Source organism: Oryctolagus cuniculus, chromosome 1, assembly GCF_051225735.1.
Source record: "Oryctolagus cuniculus isolate XC-2025 breed Fujian yellow rabbit chromosome 1, ASM5122573v1, whole genome shotgun sequence".
Classification (NCBI taxonomy): domain Eukaryota; kingdom Metazoa; phylum Chordata; class Mammalia; order Lagomorpha; family Leporidae; genus Oryctolagus; species Oryctolagus cuniculus.
This window is the reverse complement of record NC_142867.1, coordinates 196965506-196983896: the sequence shown is the minus strand read 5'-3', so window position 1 is coordinate 196983896 and position 18391 is coordinate 196965506. Positions and strand designations below refer to the sequence as shown.

The window sequence follows — 18391 nt, the reverse complement described above, 5'->3', positions numbered from 1 at the left end:
GACAGTTTCATCGCCAATGCTGGGCTTTGGGCACCCAGTCCCTATACCCTCTTCTACCAGCATCAGGAGCTGCGCTGCCCACCAACCCTGCCTGGCCTCTGGCCGAGCGGTCTGCGGGTCACCTGCTCAATGCCCGACGGCCCGTCCCGTGGTGAGGCCCAGCCAGACCCTGGCTGCAAGTCCTTCCCCTCTGCCGGGCCCCCTCCTGACCTCCCTCAGCCTCGGCCGAGGTCCTGCCCTCTGGTCCTGCCTGGGCCCCCTCACTGAGGCCTCGGTGCCATTCACATTTTCCTGAGGGCAGGTCTCCCCTCCCCTCCCTGGACCAGGCCTGCGTGTCTAACGCCCTCCTCAGCCCGGGGTTTCCCTGCAACCCCGGCTTCGGCGTTCTAGGGGCCCTGGGGGCTGAGCCAGGGTCTCCCCTGCACCCCTCCACCCGGCTGTTGGTCTGCAGTCCTCGTTCTGTGCCCCGCTGCAGGCTCGCGAGCTTCTGCTGCCTCCTCCAGGTCTGGGGCCCTGGCCGTAGAAACAGGCCCCACCTTGGGCGGAGTGGACTAGCCTTTCCTCCTGGACTGCAGGGGGGGGCAGGAGGGGGGCCCAGAGCTCCCACCTGGAGTTCCGCTGTGGCCTCGCCAGAGCTGTCTCAGAACTCGTCACTGTGGTGCCACTGGCAGAAGGCTGGATGCTATTTTGGGCAACGCATGTGGACCTGTCTCCAGTGGCACATGCCAAGCCCCTGCCCTACTCGCCCCTGCCCTACTCACCCCTGCCCCAGAGAAGCAGGAGCAGCGCCCAGACTGCCCTGGGAGGGCTGAGAGGCGGGCTCTAGGAGGGGGAGGGGGTGGCCTGGAGGCAGCGGATGGTCCCGGCAGAACACCTCGCAGAGGGAGCGGGCTCCAGGCAAGGCTGGGATTGCGACCTCTCCCTGGGGACTGTCCTGGAGGAAGTGACTGTGGGATTGTCTGAGGTGGGAGCCCCAGCTGGGAGGTGAAGGCCCGACTGTAGCCGGGCTGGGTCCTGTGCAGCTGCGACGTGGCCATGGCCTACCCTGTCTTTAGGCTTCAGTCTTCTTCCCTGTGGGCTGGCTGTGTGTCCAGGAGGGCAATGTGGTTAGGGATAGGTCACCTGGGGGACTGCTGGGCTGGTGTTCCCCCCTGGGGTTCCCTCCCCCCGCCCCCGCAGGCCTGGGCTCCAGTGGGAGGGTGGGGCCAGAGAGTAAGGAGGACTCCAGGGAAGGACACTCAAGGGTTACCTTCATGCTGGCAGCTGGAGAGGAAAATGGGGGGGATTTTTAGGAAAGGTGGGTGGGGACAGATTGTTCCAAGGACTAGAAGCTTCCAGGTGCTTATCCTGTGTGTGTGTGTATGTGTACATGTGTGTATGTGTGTGTGCCCACTTTAAGGTGGCAGCAAGAGGGCCTGAGGTTAGACTAAGGGCTGATATTTGCCATACGAGGGGCTGGAGTTACTAAGGACAGGCGGTCCGGTGCTGGGTTCAGCATGGATAGAGGGCCGAGGCATGCCCTCCCGCCCCACCCACTGGGGAGGGTTGGGTTGGGGGGTGGTACTAGCAGGAGCTGCCCCCTGGCTTCCCCTTGGCGGGCTGAGGCCTGATGGGAATGTGAGGCCTGGCTCTGTGTCCCCCAGCCCTAAGGGACCTATCTTTGGCTCCACAGCATCTAAACACCTGGAAGACAAAACATGGATCCAGCAGGCAGGCAGAGGCGGTAAGCACCCAGCCCACTCGCTCACCCCAGCCTCCAGGCCTCCACCCAGCACCCCTCGGTGCCCTCCCTGTCCTGCCCTCATGCAGCTGCACTCCCCAGGACCCCTCCTTCCCACCCACCCACCTGCCCAGGGGCCCAGAACGCAGCCTAGCACACAAGTGCGCCCCGGCAGGAAGGTCACCCAGGAGCTGGTCAGTGGGTTCCACGCACCCCTGCATCGGGGGGGTGCTCAGCTGAACTCTCCCCCACCTCAGTTCGGCTCTCTTTGGGGTGAAAAAAGAGTGGGCGTCCTTAGAATGGCCAAGACCCCAGCTAACTGATCCCCTTCGCCTGCCGCTGCCCCCGGCCCCGGCTCCCCCTGCTGCAGCCACAGAGACCTAGTCTGAGTCCTCCAGTGCCTGTGCCTTCTGCCCAGATGCCCTTCCCGCGCTCATCCTCACGGCTACCTCTTCACCCCCTGGCTCGAACGCCACCTTCTCCATGCAGCTCACCGGCCCTGCCCTGGTTGGAATCATAGCCCACCCCGCTCCGGTGCTCCCCATGCCTGGCTCTGTCCCCACCCCTCCCCACACACAAGCAGACTTCCTGATGACATTTCAGTACTGCCAGCTCCGTGCGAGTGGCGATATTTGCCTGTGTGTGCAGGCGCAGGTCAAGAGGACGAAGAGTTCTCTCTGTGCTGATGACACCGCTGTCTCCAGCCCGAGTCTCTCTCCCCACCCCGGCTTTAGACCCTGTTTCCAAAGAGCTCCTGGTGTCTCACAGGCAGCCCAGGTCCTGGGGTCTCCAAGCCTGCTCCTCGCCCTGTGGTCTTGGCTCCAGCCAGGGCTCCCTGTTCCCTTGAGAAATTGCTCAAGGCAGAAGTCAAGGTCATGTCCTCGATAGGCCCCTCTGTCTTGTGTTTCATATCTTATCACCCATCTTCTAAAGTATCTGGAATGTGTGCTCTCTTCCCACCACTCCTTGGTCACCACCCTACCACCTGTGGCTGTTTTAGGCCTCCACCTACCCATTCTTCCAAACTCTTCAGGGATCGGGTCTTTGTACAGCGATGACCAAGACACCACTGGGGATGCCCACCTCACATATGGGAGAGTTCAAGTCCTGGCTCCACTCCCAATCCAGCTCCCTGCTGAGGAGCACCTGGGAGGCAGCTGGTGATGGCTCCAGTAGGTGGATCCCTGCTGTCCATGTGGGAGACCTCAATTGATTTCCCGGCTCCCAGCTTTGACCTGGCCTAGTCCTGGCTGTTGTAGGCACACGGGGAGTGAACCATTTGCATGGGATCTGTGTCTCACTCTCTCTGCCACTCCCTGTGCATCTCCTTCTCAAATAAAAACAAAAACAATTTTCTTCAGGCCTTACTCCCCCCAGCCCGACCCCAGGCGTCTGGCCTGTGATAGAGACTGGGCTTCGATCTTGTATCCTTGGTGCCTGGCCATGCGTGCTGGGTGGATAAATGTTAGCTAGCAAGTGAAACCGTTGAAGCCTGCTGGATAGTTTGGGGTTGATTGGTTGATTCGATAGTTCAATGAATTCATAGCCAATCAGATAACTCAATGAGTCAATGGCTGGTTAATAAGGGAGAGGGTTGGTTGGTTAATTTGCTGGACTGATTAGTTTGTGAAAGTGTTGGTGAGTTCTTAGCTGTTCATTCCTAGTTAACAGATCACTTAGGTCATCGGGTTGGCTGTCTATTCCTTGGTGTGCAAGCTAGTTTCCTTGGATGTCTTCTTAGTCTATACCTGTTCCTCGAGCTATCCCACCCATGCCCACGGCTCCCGGGACCTTCTGTGGTTTGGAGACCTCCAGACATGCATCTCGGAGACCACGCGGCTGGCTGCCTCCTCTTCACCTGACTAGCAGGATCATCAGATTCAACTGACCTCTAGGGGGCTCCTCATCCTCCTGCCCAAACCTGCAGCTTCTCTCCTGTGCCCCGTCGCTCTGGCCGGACCCCGAGCCTCACCGGCCCTTCCCTCACCGCTCAAACTTGTCTGAGCTCCCACAGCCCTCTTCACTGCTTCCCGCTTGGCTCAGGTGCCATCACCTTGTGGCCCGTCGTGGGGGAGCCAGTGGCTTCCACTGCCATGTCCCCCACCCTGGCCTCCATGGGGGAGGCTGTTGTTCTGCTTAACCCTTCCAGGGGCTCCAGGGGTGGGGGTGGGGTGGCCTGCAGCTGGCGCTGGCCCCTCTCTGGCCATCTCCTGCCACTTTCTCTCCTGCCTCTGGCTAGCCCCTCCCTGCAGAGTCCCACGGCCTATCACATCCTCCCTCAACTGCAGGCCTCGGCCTCTGCCGCCCAGAACTTTGCCCTGCCTCCCGGACGCTCCTTTCCCAGCCTTGCAGTCTTGACCTAAACCTCCCTCCTCCAGGAGAGCCTGCTCTACGCCCCTCTTGGCAATTTCCTTCCTCCGCAGCATCCCACAGTGCTCGCTCTGCACCTGTGGCAACACTCACCCCTCTTTGTAGTCACTGCTGACTACAAAGTTTTGCTTCCCAAGAGCTGGGATTACCCCAGCACCCTTTTCTGCAGGGCCTGGGTGCAGCAGGTGGAGGAGGCATTGCACATGGCTGGCCGTGGCTCGTTGGCTGGTTGCTGCTTGTTGTTGTCTGCTGTGCCTTGCCTGCTGGTGAGCACGTCCCTGGGGTCCCTGCTTTGTACCAGGATGCTCCCAGGCTGATGGGCCAGGGAAACTGATCCTTGCGGGTGCTGGGACTCTGGGAGGATGCGGCGGCGCCCGAGCTGGAAGGGGGCTGGTGGGTTGTCCAGGCCACTCCACAGCCCCTCCATAGGCTCCGCCTGGGTGTCTTCCCCTGGGGTAAGGAAGAGAACCAGGTCCAGTGTGTGTGAGATGAGAACGCAGGGGCTCAGCTTGGGCAGGGCAAGGTACTTCATCCCACACCTGGACAGCCCTCACTGCCTCCACTCACTTCTACTTACAACGCGGAGGGAACACTGCTGTCCTCAAGGAGGCAGTGATGTTGGCTTCAGAAGGCGGGGAGGGGGAGAGTTGGGGGGCAGGGCCGCCAGTCTGAACAAGCGTCGAGGCCACACTTAGAGGCACCTGCACTCTGTCCCCTCCTTTCTCTTCACTGCTCAGAGCCTGTGGACCTTCCCCAACCCCCTGGCCTATGTCCTCCCCCGCACACAGGCACCAGGACCTGGAACTTGCTGTTTCATCTGTCTAGCTGGACATTGATGAAACATTTTTATCATGCACCAGGCACTGTAGGGCTCTCTGGGGACCTAGCTGAGAGTGAGACAGTTCCACCCTGTTCCCATTGGTTCAGCAACTGTTTATCATGCGCCTGTGGTGCACCTGGCATTGCATTAGGTACTGAGGAGGTGAGACCCTGTCCCTCCTTTTTGTCTTCCGTCTCCCTCCTGCCCAGGCGTGGTCAGCCTTCACCTTCACCTTCACCTTGCATGCCCCAGGCCTCAGGGTTGCTAACAGGGCCCAGCCACAGCCTTTGCCGTACCTCAGTCTGTTGGCACAGGGTCTCTCTGTTGCCAGGCTCTGGTTCCTGCAGACAGACAGACAGCTAAGCCCCACTGTCCAGACTGCTCCTTCCCACCTCGCCACCCCTCCCCCTGCACCGCCAATTGCAATTTGCCCCTCTGCCAAGCACTTCAGTGCTGTGCCCTTCCCACTGCTCTAGTCCCAGCCAGAAGGCAGAGGAGGCTGAGTGCCCATCCAGCCCAGGTCCTCTCCGTGGCCCCGCGGCTCTGCAGCGTCTCGAAGCCCAGCAGTCCCGACTGCCCGGGCAAGAGGAGGCGCCCGTGGAGAGTCTGCCAGGAGGGTTACCCATTAACTCAGCCGTGAGGTGAAGAGCCACTGAGCAGTGCGCGAACTTGTGTCTCCCTTCTGTCCATGGGCTCGGGCTGCTGCTTCAGGTCCCCCTGCAGCTCCCAGATGGTCTCCTGGCCTGTGCTAGTGCGGATCCACGCAGTCTTGCAGAAGGAGACGGTGCGAGAGTTCCTGGCAGAGTTCCTGAGCACGTACGTCATGATGGTGAGTGGGCAGGTGGCAGGGGGTGGGCGGGGCACGGCAAGGCAGGCTGGGGTCCCTTTGTGCAACGCCCTGCATCAGAGGTGGGAGTCTGGGGAAGACGCAGTGGGAAGGAGGAGAGGAGGAGGACATGTGGGGACAGAATAAAGCTGTGGGCAGAGGTCTGGGGGGCTGGGAAAAGGGAAATCCAGGGAAGAGAGGTGGAAGGGAGCCTTGATGGAAGAGAGCCTTGAAAGCCGAGAGCTGAGCCTGAATCCTGAGAACAGTCGGGCGACGCTGGAGGTTCTCCAGCAGTGCGGTGATGTGGCTGCATTCAGATTACAGAAGCCAATTCTGGGTGCAGTGTGGGGCCCAGCAGGAGGAGTGCCTGGTCAGAGGCTGTCGTATGACAGGGTAGGCAGGGGGTGGTGACTGGGCTGGGGATGGAGAAGAAGGCCCTGGAGACAGTGGGATGGAGCAGGCCTTGCAGGCAACGCGGGCGCAGTGAGAGCTGAGTGAGCACAGGGCCAGGTTCGGGGTGGGGTAGGGGGCTGGTGTGGTGCAGTCAGGTAAAGCCAGAAGGGACCGCTAGGGAAGGGGGCGCCAGTTCCACCAGGAGGGAGCAGACAGCACGCAGGAAGCCGCACACAGACCACGGGTCCCCAGGGGCTGGCGACATGGAGGTCGCTGGTATCTTCGTCAAGGGCTTCTCTGGAGTGTAATGGGGACAGACTGCAGGCTGTAGGTGGGATGGAGACAGAGGGAACCTTTCCACATGCCTCGGCCCTGTCACTTACCCCAGCGGCCTCTGCCCTTAGCAGGTGCTGTCACCATGCTAGTCGCATCTCAGGCACGTTCAGGTCCAAGAGAAGAAAGGGCAGCTCCCTGGGGAGGGAGGCGGAGGTGGTGAGAAGCAGGCCAGAGGGAGTGGCTGTGGGAGAGAGAGGCTGGGGGGTAAGAGTGTGAGTGCACCTGGGGCTGAGTGTGTGTTGTGTATGCATTGTGAGTGTATGCGTTGTGTGTCCATTGAACCAAGGTGCAGGAGATGGAGGAACACACAGAGCCCAAGGGCGGGAGGGACTCTGGACACCTGGGTTCCTGCCCTGACCCTGCACTGAGTCACCAGCTGGCCTTGGGCAGGTGTCTCCCTGCTGGCTCAGAGCCCATCTTCTCCTAATCAGTGTGAGCAATCAGGCCTGCCCAGGGTCTTGGATGTAAGTTTGAATCCTGGGTCTGCAATCTTCTAGCTTTGCTTGCTCTTAACCGTCCGGAACTTAGCTTCCTCGTTGGTCGCCCCTACCATCGAGCTCGCAGAGAGCTGTGTGAGGAAGGCCAAGCGCCAGCCCCCGGGCCACATGTCGAACACATGGTGGGCCCTTGCTGCTGGGATGAAAGCTCTCAGCTGCCTGCTCCTCCCCTCCCCCTCCCCCTCCCTCTCTCTCTCCCTCTCCTCCCTTACCTGCCCTCTGGCTTTGTCTCCTAAGCTGTGAGTGCAGCCGATGGATCCCGCCTCTCCTTGATCCAGGACAAAGTAATTCATTTATGACAAGACATTCCAGGCCCGTGAGGGCTGTTAAACCTTGGAACCTTGGCTGCCTCCTTGGAAAGCTCTTAGGGAAAGCGGGCCCCGCCCACACGCATCTATGTTTCTCTTCCTCTTACTGACATTGTGAGCCCTAGTGCATCCCAGGCAGTGTGGGACTCAGCCCTTTGCATGCAGCACCGTCCCAAACGCCTGTGGAGTCGAGGCCTGTGAAGTCAGCCCTATTAGCAGCCCCACTGCACAGGTGGGAGAGTGGAGGCTCCATGAGACTCAATCACAAAGATTACATCCAGTCTGGTCTAGTATCAGTCTCTCTTTTTAAGTTGATCTTACTTGAAAGGCAGAGTGACAGAGAAAATGAGAAAAAGAGATTTCCTATCCACAGGTTCACTCTTCACATGGCTGCAATGACTGGGCTGGTCAAAGCCAGGAGCCTGGAACTCCATCTGGGTTTCCCATTTGGATGGCAGGGGCCCAAGCACTTGGGCCATCTTCCGCTGCCTTCCCAGGTACATTAGCAGGGAGCTGGATTGGAAGTGGAGCAGCCAGGATTTGAATGAGTGTTCATTTGGAATACAGACATCCTAGGCAGTGGCTTAACCCACTGCACCCCAATGCCAGCTCTGACTATTGTAGTCTTGACCCTTCACGTCTGTAATCTGTCCCTTAGCTTAGGTGCAGCATGATTCCTAAGATTGGCTGGTTAGCTCCCTTGAGCAGGGGGAGAGTCCTCATTTCCAGGCTTTGGGTAGTTCAAGAACCCTCTCTGGGCCTCAGTTTCCCTATCTGTAGACTGGGAGCAGAAACACCAGCCCCACAGACTTGTAAAGATGGAAAGGAAGAGGGAGGGGGCTGTGGGCACAGCCGGTGAAGCCTCCGCTTGAGGTGCCAGCATCCCATTTGGGCGCCAGTTCGCCTTCCAGCTGCTCTGCTTCCAATCCAGTTCCCTGCTTAAGGCCTGGGAAAGCAGTGGAAGATGGCCAAAGTGCTTAGGCCCCTGCACCCACATGGGAGACCCTGAGGAAGCTCCTGGCTCCTGGCTTCGAATCAGCCCAGCTCCGGCTATTGCAGTCATTTGGGAAATGAACCAGTGGATGGGAGACTTCTCTGTCTCTTCCCTCTCTGTCTGTAACTATGCCTCTCAAGTAAATAAATAAATATATATATATAAAAAAAAAAGGATGGAAAGGAAGGGACATTTGTAAAAGAGCTTTGCGAGGTTTACGCACACACAGGGCATTGTGCTGTTATTTTTAGTGGCCAGGCCTGTGCCAGGAAGTGGGGGCTGTCTCAGTGATGGGAAACACTGTGAGTCAGAGAGTGCTGACTTCCAAAAACGCCTTTGGTGACCTTGAGTCCCATTTATCACCACCAGGATGGGGGGAGCAGCCTGTAGCCTGCAGGGTGTGGTGGCCCCCAGAGCCCACCTCCTAGCTATTGGGGTACTTAATGGGCTTGGACTCGCCCACTCACTCACCAGGACTGGGAGGGGTTGGAGCCATTAGGACCCTGGAAAACCAGCTCTGCTTGGGAGCCATAGGACACAGGTTGCAAAGTTGCACGTTCCAGGGGCCGAGAGAGTGAGCTCAGGGTGATAGGGATTTTATTTGTTATTTTAAAAGATGTATTTATTTATATTTATTTATTTGAAAGGCAGAGTTAGAGACACAGAAAGACAGAGACAGAGAAATCTTTCATCTCCTAGTTCACTCCCCAAATGGCCACAGCGGCCGGGGCTGGGCAGGGCTGAAGCTGGGAACCTGAAACTCCATCTGGGTCTCCCACTCGGGTGGCAGGAACTCCAGCGCTTGGGCCATCAGCTGCTGACTCCCAGGTGCATAGCAGGAAGCTGAGACTTACGCCAGGCCCTCAGATACAGGAGGCAGGCATCCCAAGCAGTGGTTTAACTGGCTGTGCCACAATGCTTGCCCCTACGAAGGGTCTTCAGTGGTGGCCCGCTGAGTCCTGGAATCGGAGGGGAGCCCGCGAGTGGGTAAGGGGAAGGCATGGTTAGAAAGGGGGCCCTGGCTGTAAGGAGGCGGCTGGTGAGCCCTGGGAGAATGTCAGAAGAGCCCACTGGGTGTCGGGAAGACGGGAGAGGAAGCACTCATCTGTGACTTCTGGGTTTCTGGCTCGCCCACCGGGATGGGGAACTGAACGTGAGGAGCAGGAACGCAGGGTGAGCTGACGGAGCCCAGGATGGCGTGGGACTTCTTGGGAACACAGTGGGTATTTAGAAGCAGGGATCTGGCTCCCAGGTGGCGATGACGGGGATTTTGGTGCATGGGGCATAGCTGATGCCAGGCAACCTGGTAAGAGGACCCAGGGAGAGTGACTGGGGTGAGATGTGAAAGGAGCCTGGGCGGGAACTGTGGAGAGGGGGTGGCAAGCACAGGGGGCGGAACACCAGGAGGGAGGGCTGTCGTGGAGGCCAGGGAGGAGGCCTTTCCAGGAACACAGAGGACAAGTCGGACGGTGCCTTTGGGAAATGAGGAGGCTGCTGAGCCCTTGGAGAGAGCACGTGCGAGGGAAGGCACGAAGGAGCGGCTGGGAGGGGCAGCCCGGCACCCCAGCTGGAAAGGGAGGCTGCACTGGGCGGGAAGTTTTACTAGGAGATACTTGAGTCCAAGGGAGCCAGTGAAGGCGCGGGCGGGCGGGAGGCCTGGGCGGGCCAGAGGCTGCGCACCGAGGAAGGCAGATGCAGGCCGGGGCTGAGTGAGGGCCCAGCTCCGGCCGTTTCTCCCTGTGGAGGCGGGGATCTTCTGAGGAGCTGCTAGGTGAGCTGGAGTCAGAGCTTCGGGAATGACGTCCCTGGGCAATGGCAGTGGAGCTGAGGCAGCAGAATGAGAGCCCCACCCCAACCCCAGTGCCCTGGCTTGCACAGCGTGGGCAGGAGCTCCTCATAGTCCAGGCCTGGAGCCGGGGGATCACTCGGACAGAGAAACTTCCCTCTGGCCTGAGTGCCAGCTGCCCTGGGCTTGGGGTCCAAATGCCCAGATGTGTGTTGTGAGGGCCTCTGCCCTCCGCACCTGCCAACGGGCCCCACCTGCCAGCTCTCACTGGCTCAGGTCGGAGAGGCAGGCTCGGAGGAGGAGGAGGAGGAGGAGGAGGAGGAGGAGGAGGAGGAGGAGGAGGGTGTGGCACAGGGTCTAAGGGCCGTGCTGGGAGACAGAGGAGCTGGAATGGAGCGCTGAGCCCTCATCCACCGTGGGGGCTGCTGGGAAGGGAGCCCCCTCAGAAGCCCTCCCTTGCAGGTGTTTGGTCTTGGTTCTGTGGCCCATATGGTTCTAGGAGGTCAAAAATTCGGGAGCTTCCTCGCTGTCAACTTGGGTTTTGGCTTTGGAGTCACCATGGGCGTGCACGTGGCAGGCAACATCTCTGGTGAGTGAGCCCAGGTCCCGCCTGGCTGGGCAAGGGTCCCCAGCGGCTCTTCCTCCGAGGCAGCAGGCCTCACCCTTCCCGGCCACCCCGCGGAAGGAGAACACTCGGAGCCCCCTAGCCTCTGGCTACCATTGCGACTGGCGGGTCTCTGTAGGCAGGCTACTGCCCTTCCTTCGTAGTGGGTGAGGATGGTGGCCGCTGGGTCGTGGCCGGCCTCTCTGTCAGAGGCCACGTCGCACGAACGCCCTCCACCTTTGTTGTTGCGCTCTCTGCCCTCGATCCCCCTGCAGGGGCCCACATGAACGCTGCCGTGAGCTTCACCGCCTGCGCGCTCGGCCGCATGTCCTGGAAGAAGTTTCCCGTGTACGTGTTGGGTCAGTTCCTGGGCTCCTTCACCGCGGCTGCCACCATCTACAGCCTCTTCTACAGTAGGTGCCCTGCCCCGGGCCTCCCCCTCTGAAACACAGGGTCCCTGCCTGGAAAACTGTCGAAGGCACAGGCCTAGGAGGTGCTCCCCACCCTCTCCCGTGCCCCCTCCTCTCTGGCAGCCCTGGGGGGCTTGGGCTGCGGCAGGCTCACAACCCCGTCTGTCTCCCCCTAGCGGCCATTCTGCACTTCTCCGGCGGACATCTGGCAGTGACCGGGCCCACAGCCACTGCGAACATTTTTGCCACCTATCTTCCTGACCACATGACGCTGTGGTGGGGCTTCCTCAATGAGGTCAGTGGTCCAGGGTCGGGGGTACTCCCCAAGCCCTTCACCCCTCAGGAGCCAGCAGGGAGTCCCTCAGGACGGACAGGACAAGCGCTCCGCACGGGGCCTGTACCCAGATTTGTTCCTGCTCGTGTGTGTGGATTTGGGGCACTGCTGGGGCCCTGTGGCTGGGCTGTGTTTCTTGGGGGAGGACTTGGGCTATCATGGCATCTGCTCTCCAGGTGGTACTGACGGGGATGCTCCAGCTGTGTCTCTTAGCCATCACCGATAAGGAGAATAACCCAGCGCTGCCGGGGACACAGGCCCTGGTCACCGGCATCCTTGTTGTCATCATTGGGGCATCCCTGGGCATGAACACAGGATATGCTATCAACCCATCTCGGGACCTGCCTCCCCGCTTCTTCACCTTCATTGCCGGCTGGGGCAAACAGGTGTTCAGGTACTGCCCCTGCCGAGACCCCCTTGCTGCCTGATTTCTCCAGGACCCTTCCTGGTAGAGGCTGGGGGAGGGGGCGAGGGAGGAGCAGCACAGGGAGTCCTGCAGGCTTCCAAGTGGCCTGGGGAGCAGAAGAGGGGCCCGGAGTTCACCCGGACCAGCCTGGATGCAGATCCTGTGCCTGGACTGAGTGTCGGTCCTGTCCCTGAGTCAGACCGAGGTGTTTCCTGGGATGGGAGGGGGATGACCCTATGCACTTGGTCTTGGCCTGAGGTAGATGCAGGTGTCCTCCTGGCCATCTTGTCTCTTGCCTGCAGGGCTGGGGAGAACTGGTGGTGGGTGCCAGTGGTGGCACCGATTGTAGGTGCCTACCTGGGAGGAATCGTCTATCTGGTCTTCATTGGCTCCGGCATCCCACGGGAGCCCCAGGAATCAGAGGACTCGGCCATGAATGAAGAACACAGGATAACCACATTGTCCAAGACAAGTGCTCACCTATCCGTGACCTCTCACCTCGACCCTGTCTCCAGAGTCCCTGCCAACACATCTTCAGTCCAGCCTGTCCCACCTGTGAATGGCTCTATACTCTTAGAGAGCTTCTGAGTAGAGACCATTTGTGATCCCATCCCTACCCCAATAAAAAAGCCTTATCCCAGGGGCTGGTGTTGTGGTGTAGCAAGTAAAACCATCTCCTGCAACATTGGCATCCCACATGGATTCCAGTCCCCACTGCACCACTTCTGATCCAGCTCCCTGCTAAGGCACCTGGGAAAGCAGTAGAAGATGGCCCAAGTGCTTGGGCCCCTGCACCCATGTAGGAGACCCAGAGGAAGTTCCTGGCTCCTGGCTTCAGACTGGCCCAGTTGTGGTTTCTGCAGCCAGTTGGGAATGAACCAACTGATGGAAGATCTCCCCCCACTCTGTTTCTGTAAATTCTGCCTTTAAAATAAATAGATACATTTTTTAAAAGCCTTACCCCACAGCGGCACCCTCACTTCTTGGGGCATTCTGTGTTTAGCCTTCTCTCCTGACTCAGCTGTTCCAGCCCAGGGAGCTGGGGCACCCCCTGGGGGAGAATAGGGGAAGAGCAGCCTTGCACGCTCTGGTGCCAGGCGCAGGGTGGTGGAGTTTCAGGAAGAGGGGAGGCAAGGGGTGCCCTGGGGAGAGGCCCAGATCTAGCTGCTAGGAGTCCTGCAACAGGCCTTGAGCCCCTCCCCGGGTTCTTCCCTCCCTGCAGTCCTGGCTGTTCTCAGACCAGACAAGGCAGAGCCCAAGAGCAGATCAGAATTCCTGTGTCTTTTTCACTGGTGCCTCCCTGGCAGCCCTACAGACCTTTGTTCTTTGGCCACGTGATATTTTAATACCACAAGCACCAGGTGCTTACTTCCTGTTTGTGTATCTGTGTTTCATACACAAAGAGCAAGGGACTTCTCATCACCACCCTGCCCCCATTCCAAGAATCAAATTTCACTCCCTTGAGAATGCCCGACCAGAACTGAGAGCAGGCAGGGGGCTGGGCTCCCCTTCCTTCTTCTGCAACCAGAGCTCTCCCACCTGGGAATCCTGGAATTGGGAAGGAAATGCAGAGGGAACTTTCTTCAAAAAGATGAAAAGACAGGAGTGGCCACTGTTGTGGTGCAGTGGGTAAAGCTGTCGCCTGTGATGCCAGCATCCCATATGGGTGACAGTTTGTGTCCTGGCTGCTCCACTTCTGATCCAGCTCTAGCTGTGGCCTGGGAAGGCAGTGGGAGATGGCCCAAGTGCTTAGGCCCCTGCACCCGCATGGGAGACCTGGAAGAAGCTCCTGGCTCATGATTGGCCCATCTCTGGCCATTGCGGCCATTTAGGGAGTGAACCAGCAGATAGAAGACCTCTCTCTCTCACACACACACTCACTCTTTCAGCTAATTAAATCTTAAAAAAAAAAAAAAAAGTGAAGAGACAGGAAAGAGGCTGGGTGGGGGTGGATGAGCCAGGATCCCTGGGTCCCGGGGCCGGGCAGGAGTCACCCTGCTCCGGCGACCAGAAGGCAGCATCACTCACAGTTCCCATCATTGCTCATGAATTTAGCCTTTGGGCAATTACTGGACACCTCCTGCGTGCAGGCCCTGCCTGGCATGGGGGGTGTGCAGTGGATGAGGGTGGTCTCTGCCATTGAGGAGTGCAGTGTAGTGGGGGGATGGGACTGCTCGGAAGGAGGCTGTGAGGCACAGGAGGGGCTGCGGGGGTGGGGGGAGGGGAGCTTTCCAGAGGAGATAGGCAGGTGTGGGGGCAGGGTGTCCTCTCTGGGGCTGGGCTTCTCCTGGAGGTGACAGAACGCCCTCCAGAGCTGCAGTGTGCAGATGGCAGGGGCCCACTGAGGGTACGGCAAGAGGCAGCGACCCAGGAGAATGGGCAGCCGAGGAGTCAGAGCTGAGGGTGCAGAGAGCACGGGGCGTGGTGGTGGGGGGCCTGGAGGGCGGGGCTTGCTCTGCATGGAGAGGGAGGAGTCAGGGATGATTTCCTGTTGGGGGTTGAGCATGTCTCCCCGGAGAATGGAGCAGGAATGAGGAGCTCATTTGGGGAGGAAGATCCATTACATTGCGGCCATGCTGAGTGTCAGCTGGGGGTGACCTGGGACAGTGAGAGGCGTGTGGTCACTCAGCCATCCTGGGCCCGGATCTGCTCCTCTGTGATTGGGGTGAGAGCAGCCCCTCCGTCTGTGTGGCTGTGACTGTCAAGTGCGCTGAGGCATGCAGGTGCTCAACAGCCACTCATAGTCGCGCTGCCGTCCTGGCCTGGAGCTCGGGTGAGAGCACACAGCAGCGATGCGAGAAGTCAGGCTCTGTGCATGCAGCTGGGCCACGGAATAGCCAAGGGAGTGGCAGGGAGCAGGGTGCAAGGTGGGCGGGCAGAAGGCACCAGCAGGTCGGAAGGCTGTGGTGTGGCGGGTAAAGCCGCCGCCCACAATGCCAGTATCCCATATGGGCGAGTCCTGGCTGCTCTACTTCCCATCCAGCTCCCTGCTAATGCGCCTGGGAAAACAGCAGATGGCAGCCCAAGTTCTCGGGGGCCCCTGCATCCACGTGAGAGACCCAGAAAGTAGCTCCTGGCTCCTGGCTTTGGACCAGCCCAGCTCCTGCCATTGCAACCATTTAGGGAGTGAACCAGTGGATGGAAGGCCTGTCTCTTTGTAACTCTGCCTCTCAAAAAAAAAAAAAAAAAAGGCACTAGATACCCAAATGCCCATGGACTGGGGAAAGGATACATATGCTGCTGACAGTAGCACACGACAGACCACACAGCGGGAGCATTAAGCTGCAGCAGAGAGCTGTGCCCATATGGAACAGGCCAGAGGCCTAGGAAGCAACACAGCAAGCTACACACAGCATGGCAGCTGCTTTACAGCTAAAGACAGACAAAAGGGAATATATTCTTGGGGCACATAGGTGTGTGTGATAAATTTTAAAAGGGGTGAGGGGGTCGGCACTGTGGCATAGCAGATAAAGCCACTGCCTGCAGTGCCAACATTCCATATGGGCGCCGGTCCGTATCCTGGCTGCTCTACTTCCGATCCAGCTCTCTGCTATGGCCTGGGAAAGCAGTGGAAGATGGCCCAAGTCCTTGGGTTCCTGTACCCGCATGGGAGACCTAGAAGAATCTCCTGGTTCCTGGCTTCGGATGGCGTAGCTCCGGCCGTTGCGGCCAATTGGGAAATGAACCAGCAGATGGAAGACCTGTGTGTGTGTGTGTGTGTGTGTGTGTAACCCTGCCTTTCAAATAAATAAATAAATAAATAAATAAATAAATAAATAAATCTTAACCAAAAAAAGGGGGTGAGCAGGTGCAGCAGCAAGCATGTTGAAGGCGTCCTCCTGGTCCACTCCACCTCTAGGCCCTGCAGTCTCTGGCCTGATAAAGGGGCCTGCCAACTGGGAGGGCCTTCAGAGCCCCACCAGAACTCCCTCCTTCTCCCACCCGCTGCCTCCCAGCCTGGGGCCTACCCAGCTCTCAGACGCCTCTCACAGTGCAGGCCAGTCCTGTTCACCAAGGCTGTGGGGCAGGGGTGCTCTGCTGTATGAACAGCAAACAAAGGCACAAGCTATGAACCACAGGCTGCTCAGAGTGGCACTGTGCAGGGGCAAGGTAGGAGTGGCTGGAGGCACCCAGGGTGAGCAGCTGGGGTTTTTGTTAGGCCAAGACCCAGATTCATGCCGGAGAATGAGCCGTTCGGCCTCTGCATGAGGATGGAGTGGAAGGGAGAGGCAGCCGAACTGCTGCAGTTGGTCGGACAGGAGCCAGGGAGGAGGAACAGGACCCAGGGGCTGGAAGCCAGGGACCTTTAGGGTAGCTGTGTGAAGGGTGGAGGGGTTGCCCTGGCCATGTGCTGGAGTCATCAGGAGACCACTGGTGGGGAATGAAGGGTTTGGCTGCTGGCACAACAGCTGGCGATAGGACATTTAAGCCCGGCGGGCAGATGAAGGGTTTCCGTGAAGAGGTGGGCTAGGGACTTATGGAACCTGGAGAGCCTCACGGTTAAGGGATGGGCAAGAGGAAGGGAGCAGCCAAGGCCCATGCCCTCTCCAAGCCCCGGGAGCCCGAACACTGTGGGACCTTACCTGGCAGTGGGCCTTGGGGCCAGTCCCTTCCTGCAAGGGGGCTCAGACAGGTCAGGACAAGGTGAAGAGGAGCCCACCCTCTCCTGAGCAACCTGGAAGAAAACCCCACGGGACTGCCTGCAGCACTGATTCTTGCAGCTTCAGCTGCCACCTCTGGCTTTGGAGACCTCTGGCTCCAGTCCTGTGCTCAGCTCCAGTCCTCTCAGCAATGGAGGGCGCAGGGCGCAGTCCCCAGACCTCTTCTCTCGCCCTCCTGGCATGATCTCACCAGCCTTTAAATGCCGTGATATGCCAGCAGCTCCCCGGGTTAGATCTCCAGCCCAGTCCTGTCTCCAGACGTCGGATCCCATGGATGACCGCCTACGAGGCAGATTTTCATCCAAGCCTGCTCTTCCCACTCTTTCCTATTTCAATAAATGGCAAGTGCAATCTTGCAGCTGCTCCTGCCCCAAATTTGAGTCGTCCCTGACTTCTCACACAGCCCGCATCCCAGCTGTCAGCAAATCCTAGAGGTGTTATCTGCAACACTTATCTAGAATTCAACCATGTCTCACCACCCCCTATTACCATGGTCTAAGCCGCTGGTGCCTGGGTGTATGACAGGGGTCTTCTGACTGATCTCTTGACTACTCTTGCTCTCCTTCAGCCCTATGGTGTGGTTTCAGTACAGCAGCTGTAATGACCTTTTTAGAAAATGAGGTAGATGGGGACAGTATCGTGGCGCACCAGCTAAGCCACTACTTGCAACACGGGCGTTCCACATCGTAGGGCCAGTTCAAATCTGGGCGGCTCTGCTGCTCAACCAGTTCCCTGCTAATATGCCTGGGAAGCCAATGAAGATGGTCCATGTGCATGGGTCCCTGCATGGGTATGTGGGAGACCCAGATGGAATTCCTGGCTCTGGCTTCAGCCTGGACCGTCTTGTCTTGCTATTTGGCAGTGAACCAGCAGATATAAGATCTCTTCCTTTCAAATCAATAGTGTTTTAAGGGAGATCTTACTAATTTTTGAAAATCCATAGACCTGAAGTCAATGAAAGTTATCTTTTATTTTCTGATGTTGTAGAGGAAGGGGGGTACAACTTGAAATAAATCAGGAAACACCTGCACATTAGTCATTCTTTTCATAGACTTCAAGTTTGCACTTGATGCTTTCTCCTGGAAATCAGAAAGGACTCTTGGGTACTCTGGGAGTTTGTATTTCTTCAAATCAATGTGGAAAAAAGCCATCACTTTCAAATTCTAGCACGATTCTTGTCACAGTCTAAGATGGCCTGGCTGATTCACAGCTTCCGTCTAAACAAAGCTGCCTCCCTCCATCCAAAATGTGTCTACTTTATCTAAGTCTGGCTCCTTAGTTTAAAGGCATCATCCAGACTCCTGGCGAGAAAAGGAGCTCCCTACTGAGAACGACATTGATTCTGCCCTTTAAAGGTCGATTCTTCTCAGGAACGGAGAGCCAGGTCTTCCTGTGCATAACCCCAGATTCCGTTCACCTTGCCCGGAGGAGCTGTGCTCATTCTTTGGAAATAGATTCATTCCTGAGCAGGGGCCAGGGCAGCCCCGTCCTGGGCCACGGTGATGAGGCGGCTCAGCAGTCTCATCACCCTCCCAACGGCGGCCTGACACCGCCAGCTTCCCGGACCCCTGCTGCCCTCTCCTGCTTTGCTTCCCTAGTCTTGATGGCCTTGCTGTTCCTTCAGGGTGCCTGGAGTGTTTCCACTGCAGGGCCTTTGCAATGCTGGTCCTTCTGCCTTCATGTATCTGCTTGCTTCAAATCCAACCACCAACCTGCACCCCCCCACACATGGTGCAGATCAGCAAGTAGAGAAAATAGTACTTACGCAAGAACATTTGACAAAGTTTAAAAATATTATTTACAACCTCTTCTATATAAAGTTTCCGAGAGCAGGGGTCAGCAGTGTGGCACAGCGGGCTAGGCCTCTGCCCACAGCGCTGGCAGCCCGTGAGTGCTGGCTCATCTCTGCTGCTCCTCTTCCAGTCC

General features: G+C 58.3%; 1 protein-coding gene and 1 pseudogene across 10 annotated transcripts; one reads left to right on the top strand and one right to left on the bottom strand.

Annotated features, from left to right (window-relative positions):
* Positions 1-12764, top strand: AQP7 (aquaporin 7). 10 transcript variants are annotated; one of them, XM_070053324.2, is made up of 9 exons: positions 797-964; positions 1673-1723; positions 4260-4356; positions 5622-5739; positions 10550-10639; positions 10930-11067; positions 11241-11359; positions 11575-11792; positions 12107-12764. In XM_070053324.2, the coding sequence occupies exons 2-9, from the start codon at positions 1698-1700 to the stop codon at positions 12390-12392; spliced, it is 1092 nt and encodes a 363-aa protein (XP_069909425.1). In that variant the 5' UTR covers positions 797-964; positions 1673-1697; the 3' UTR covers positions 12393-12764. The 10 variants fall into 10 exon arrangements, with proteins under 10 accessions (XP_089155867.1, XP_089155850.1, XP_002707990.3 ...); XM_070053325.2 differs by having other exon boundaries at positions 833-897; XM_070053332.2 differs by having other exon boundaries at positions 834-897; positions 10513-10639.
* Positions 12765-17416: 4652 nt separating this feature from the next.
* LOC138844528 (dihydrofolate reductase pseudogene) lies at positions 17417-17999 on the bottom strand (annotated as a pseudogene).
* Positions 18000-18391: the final 392 nt, after the last annotated feature.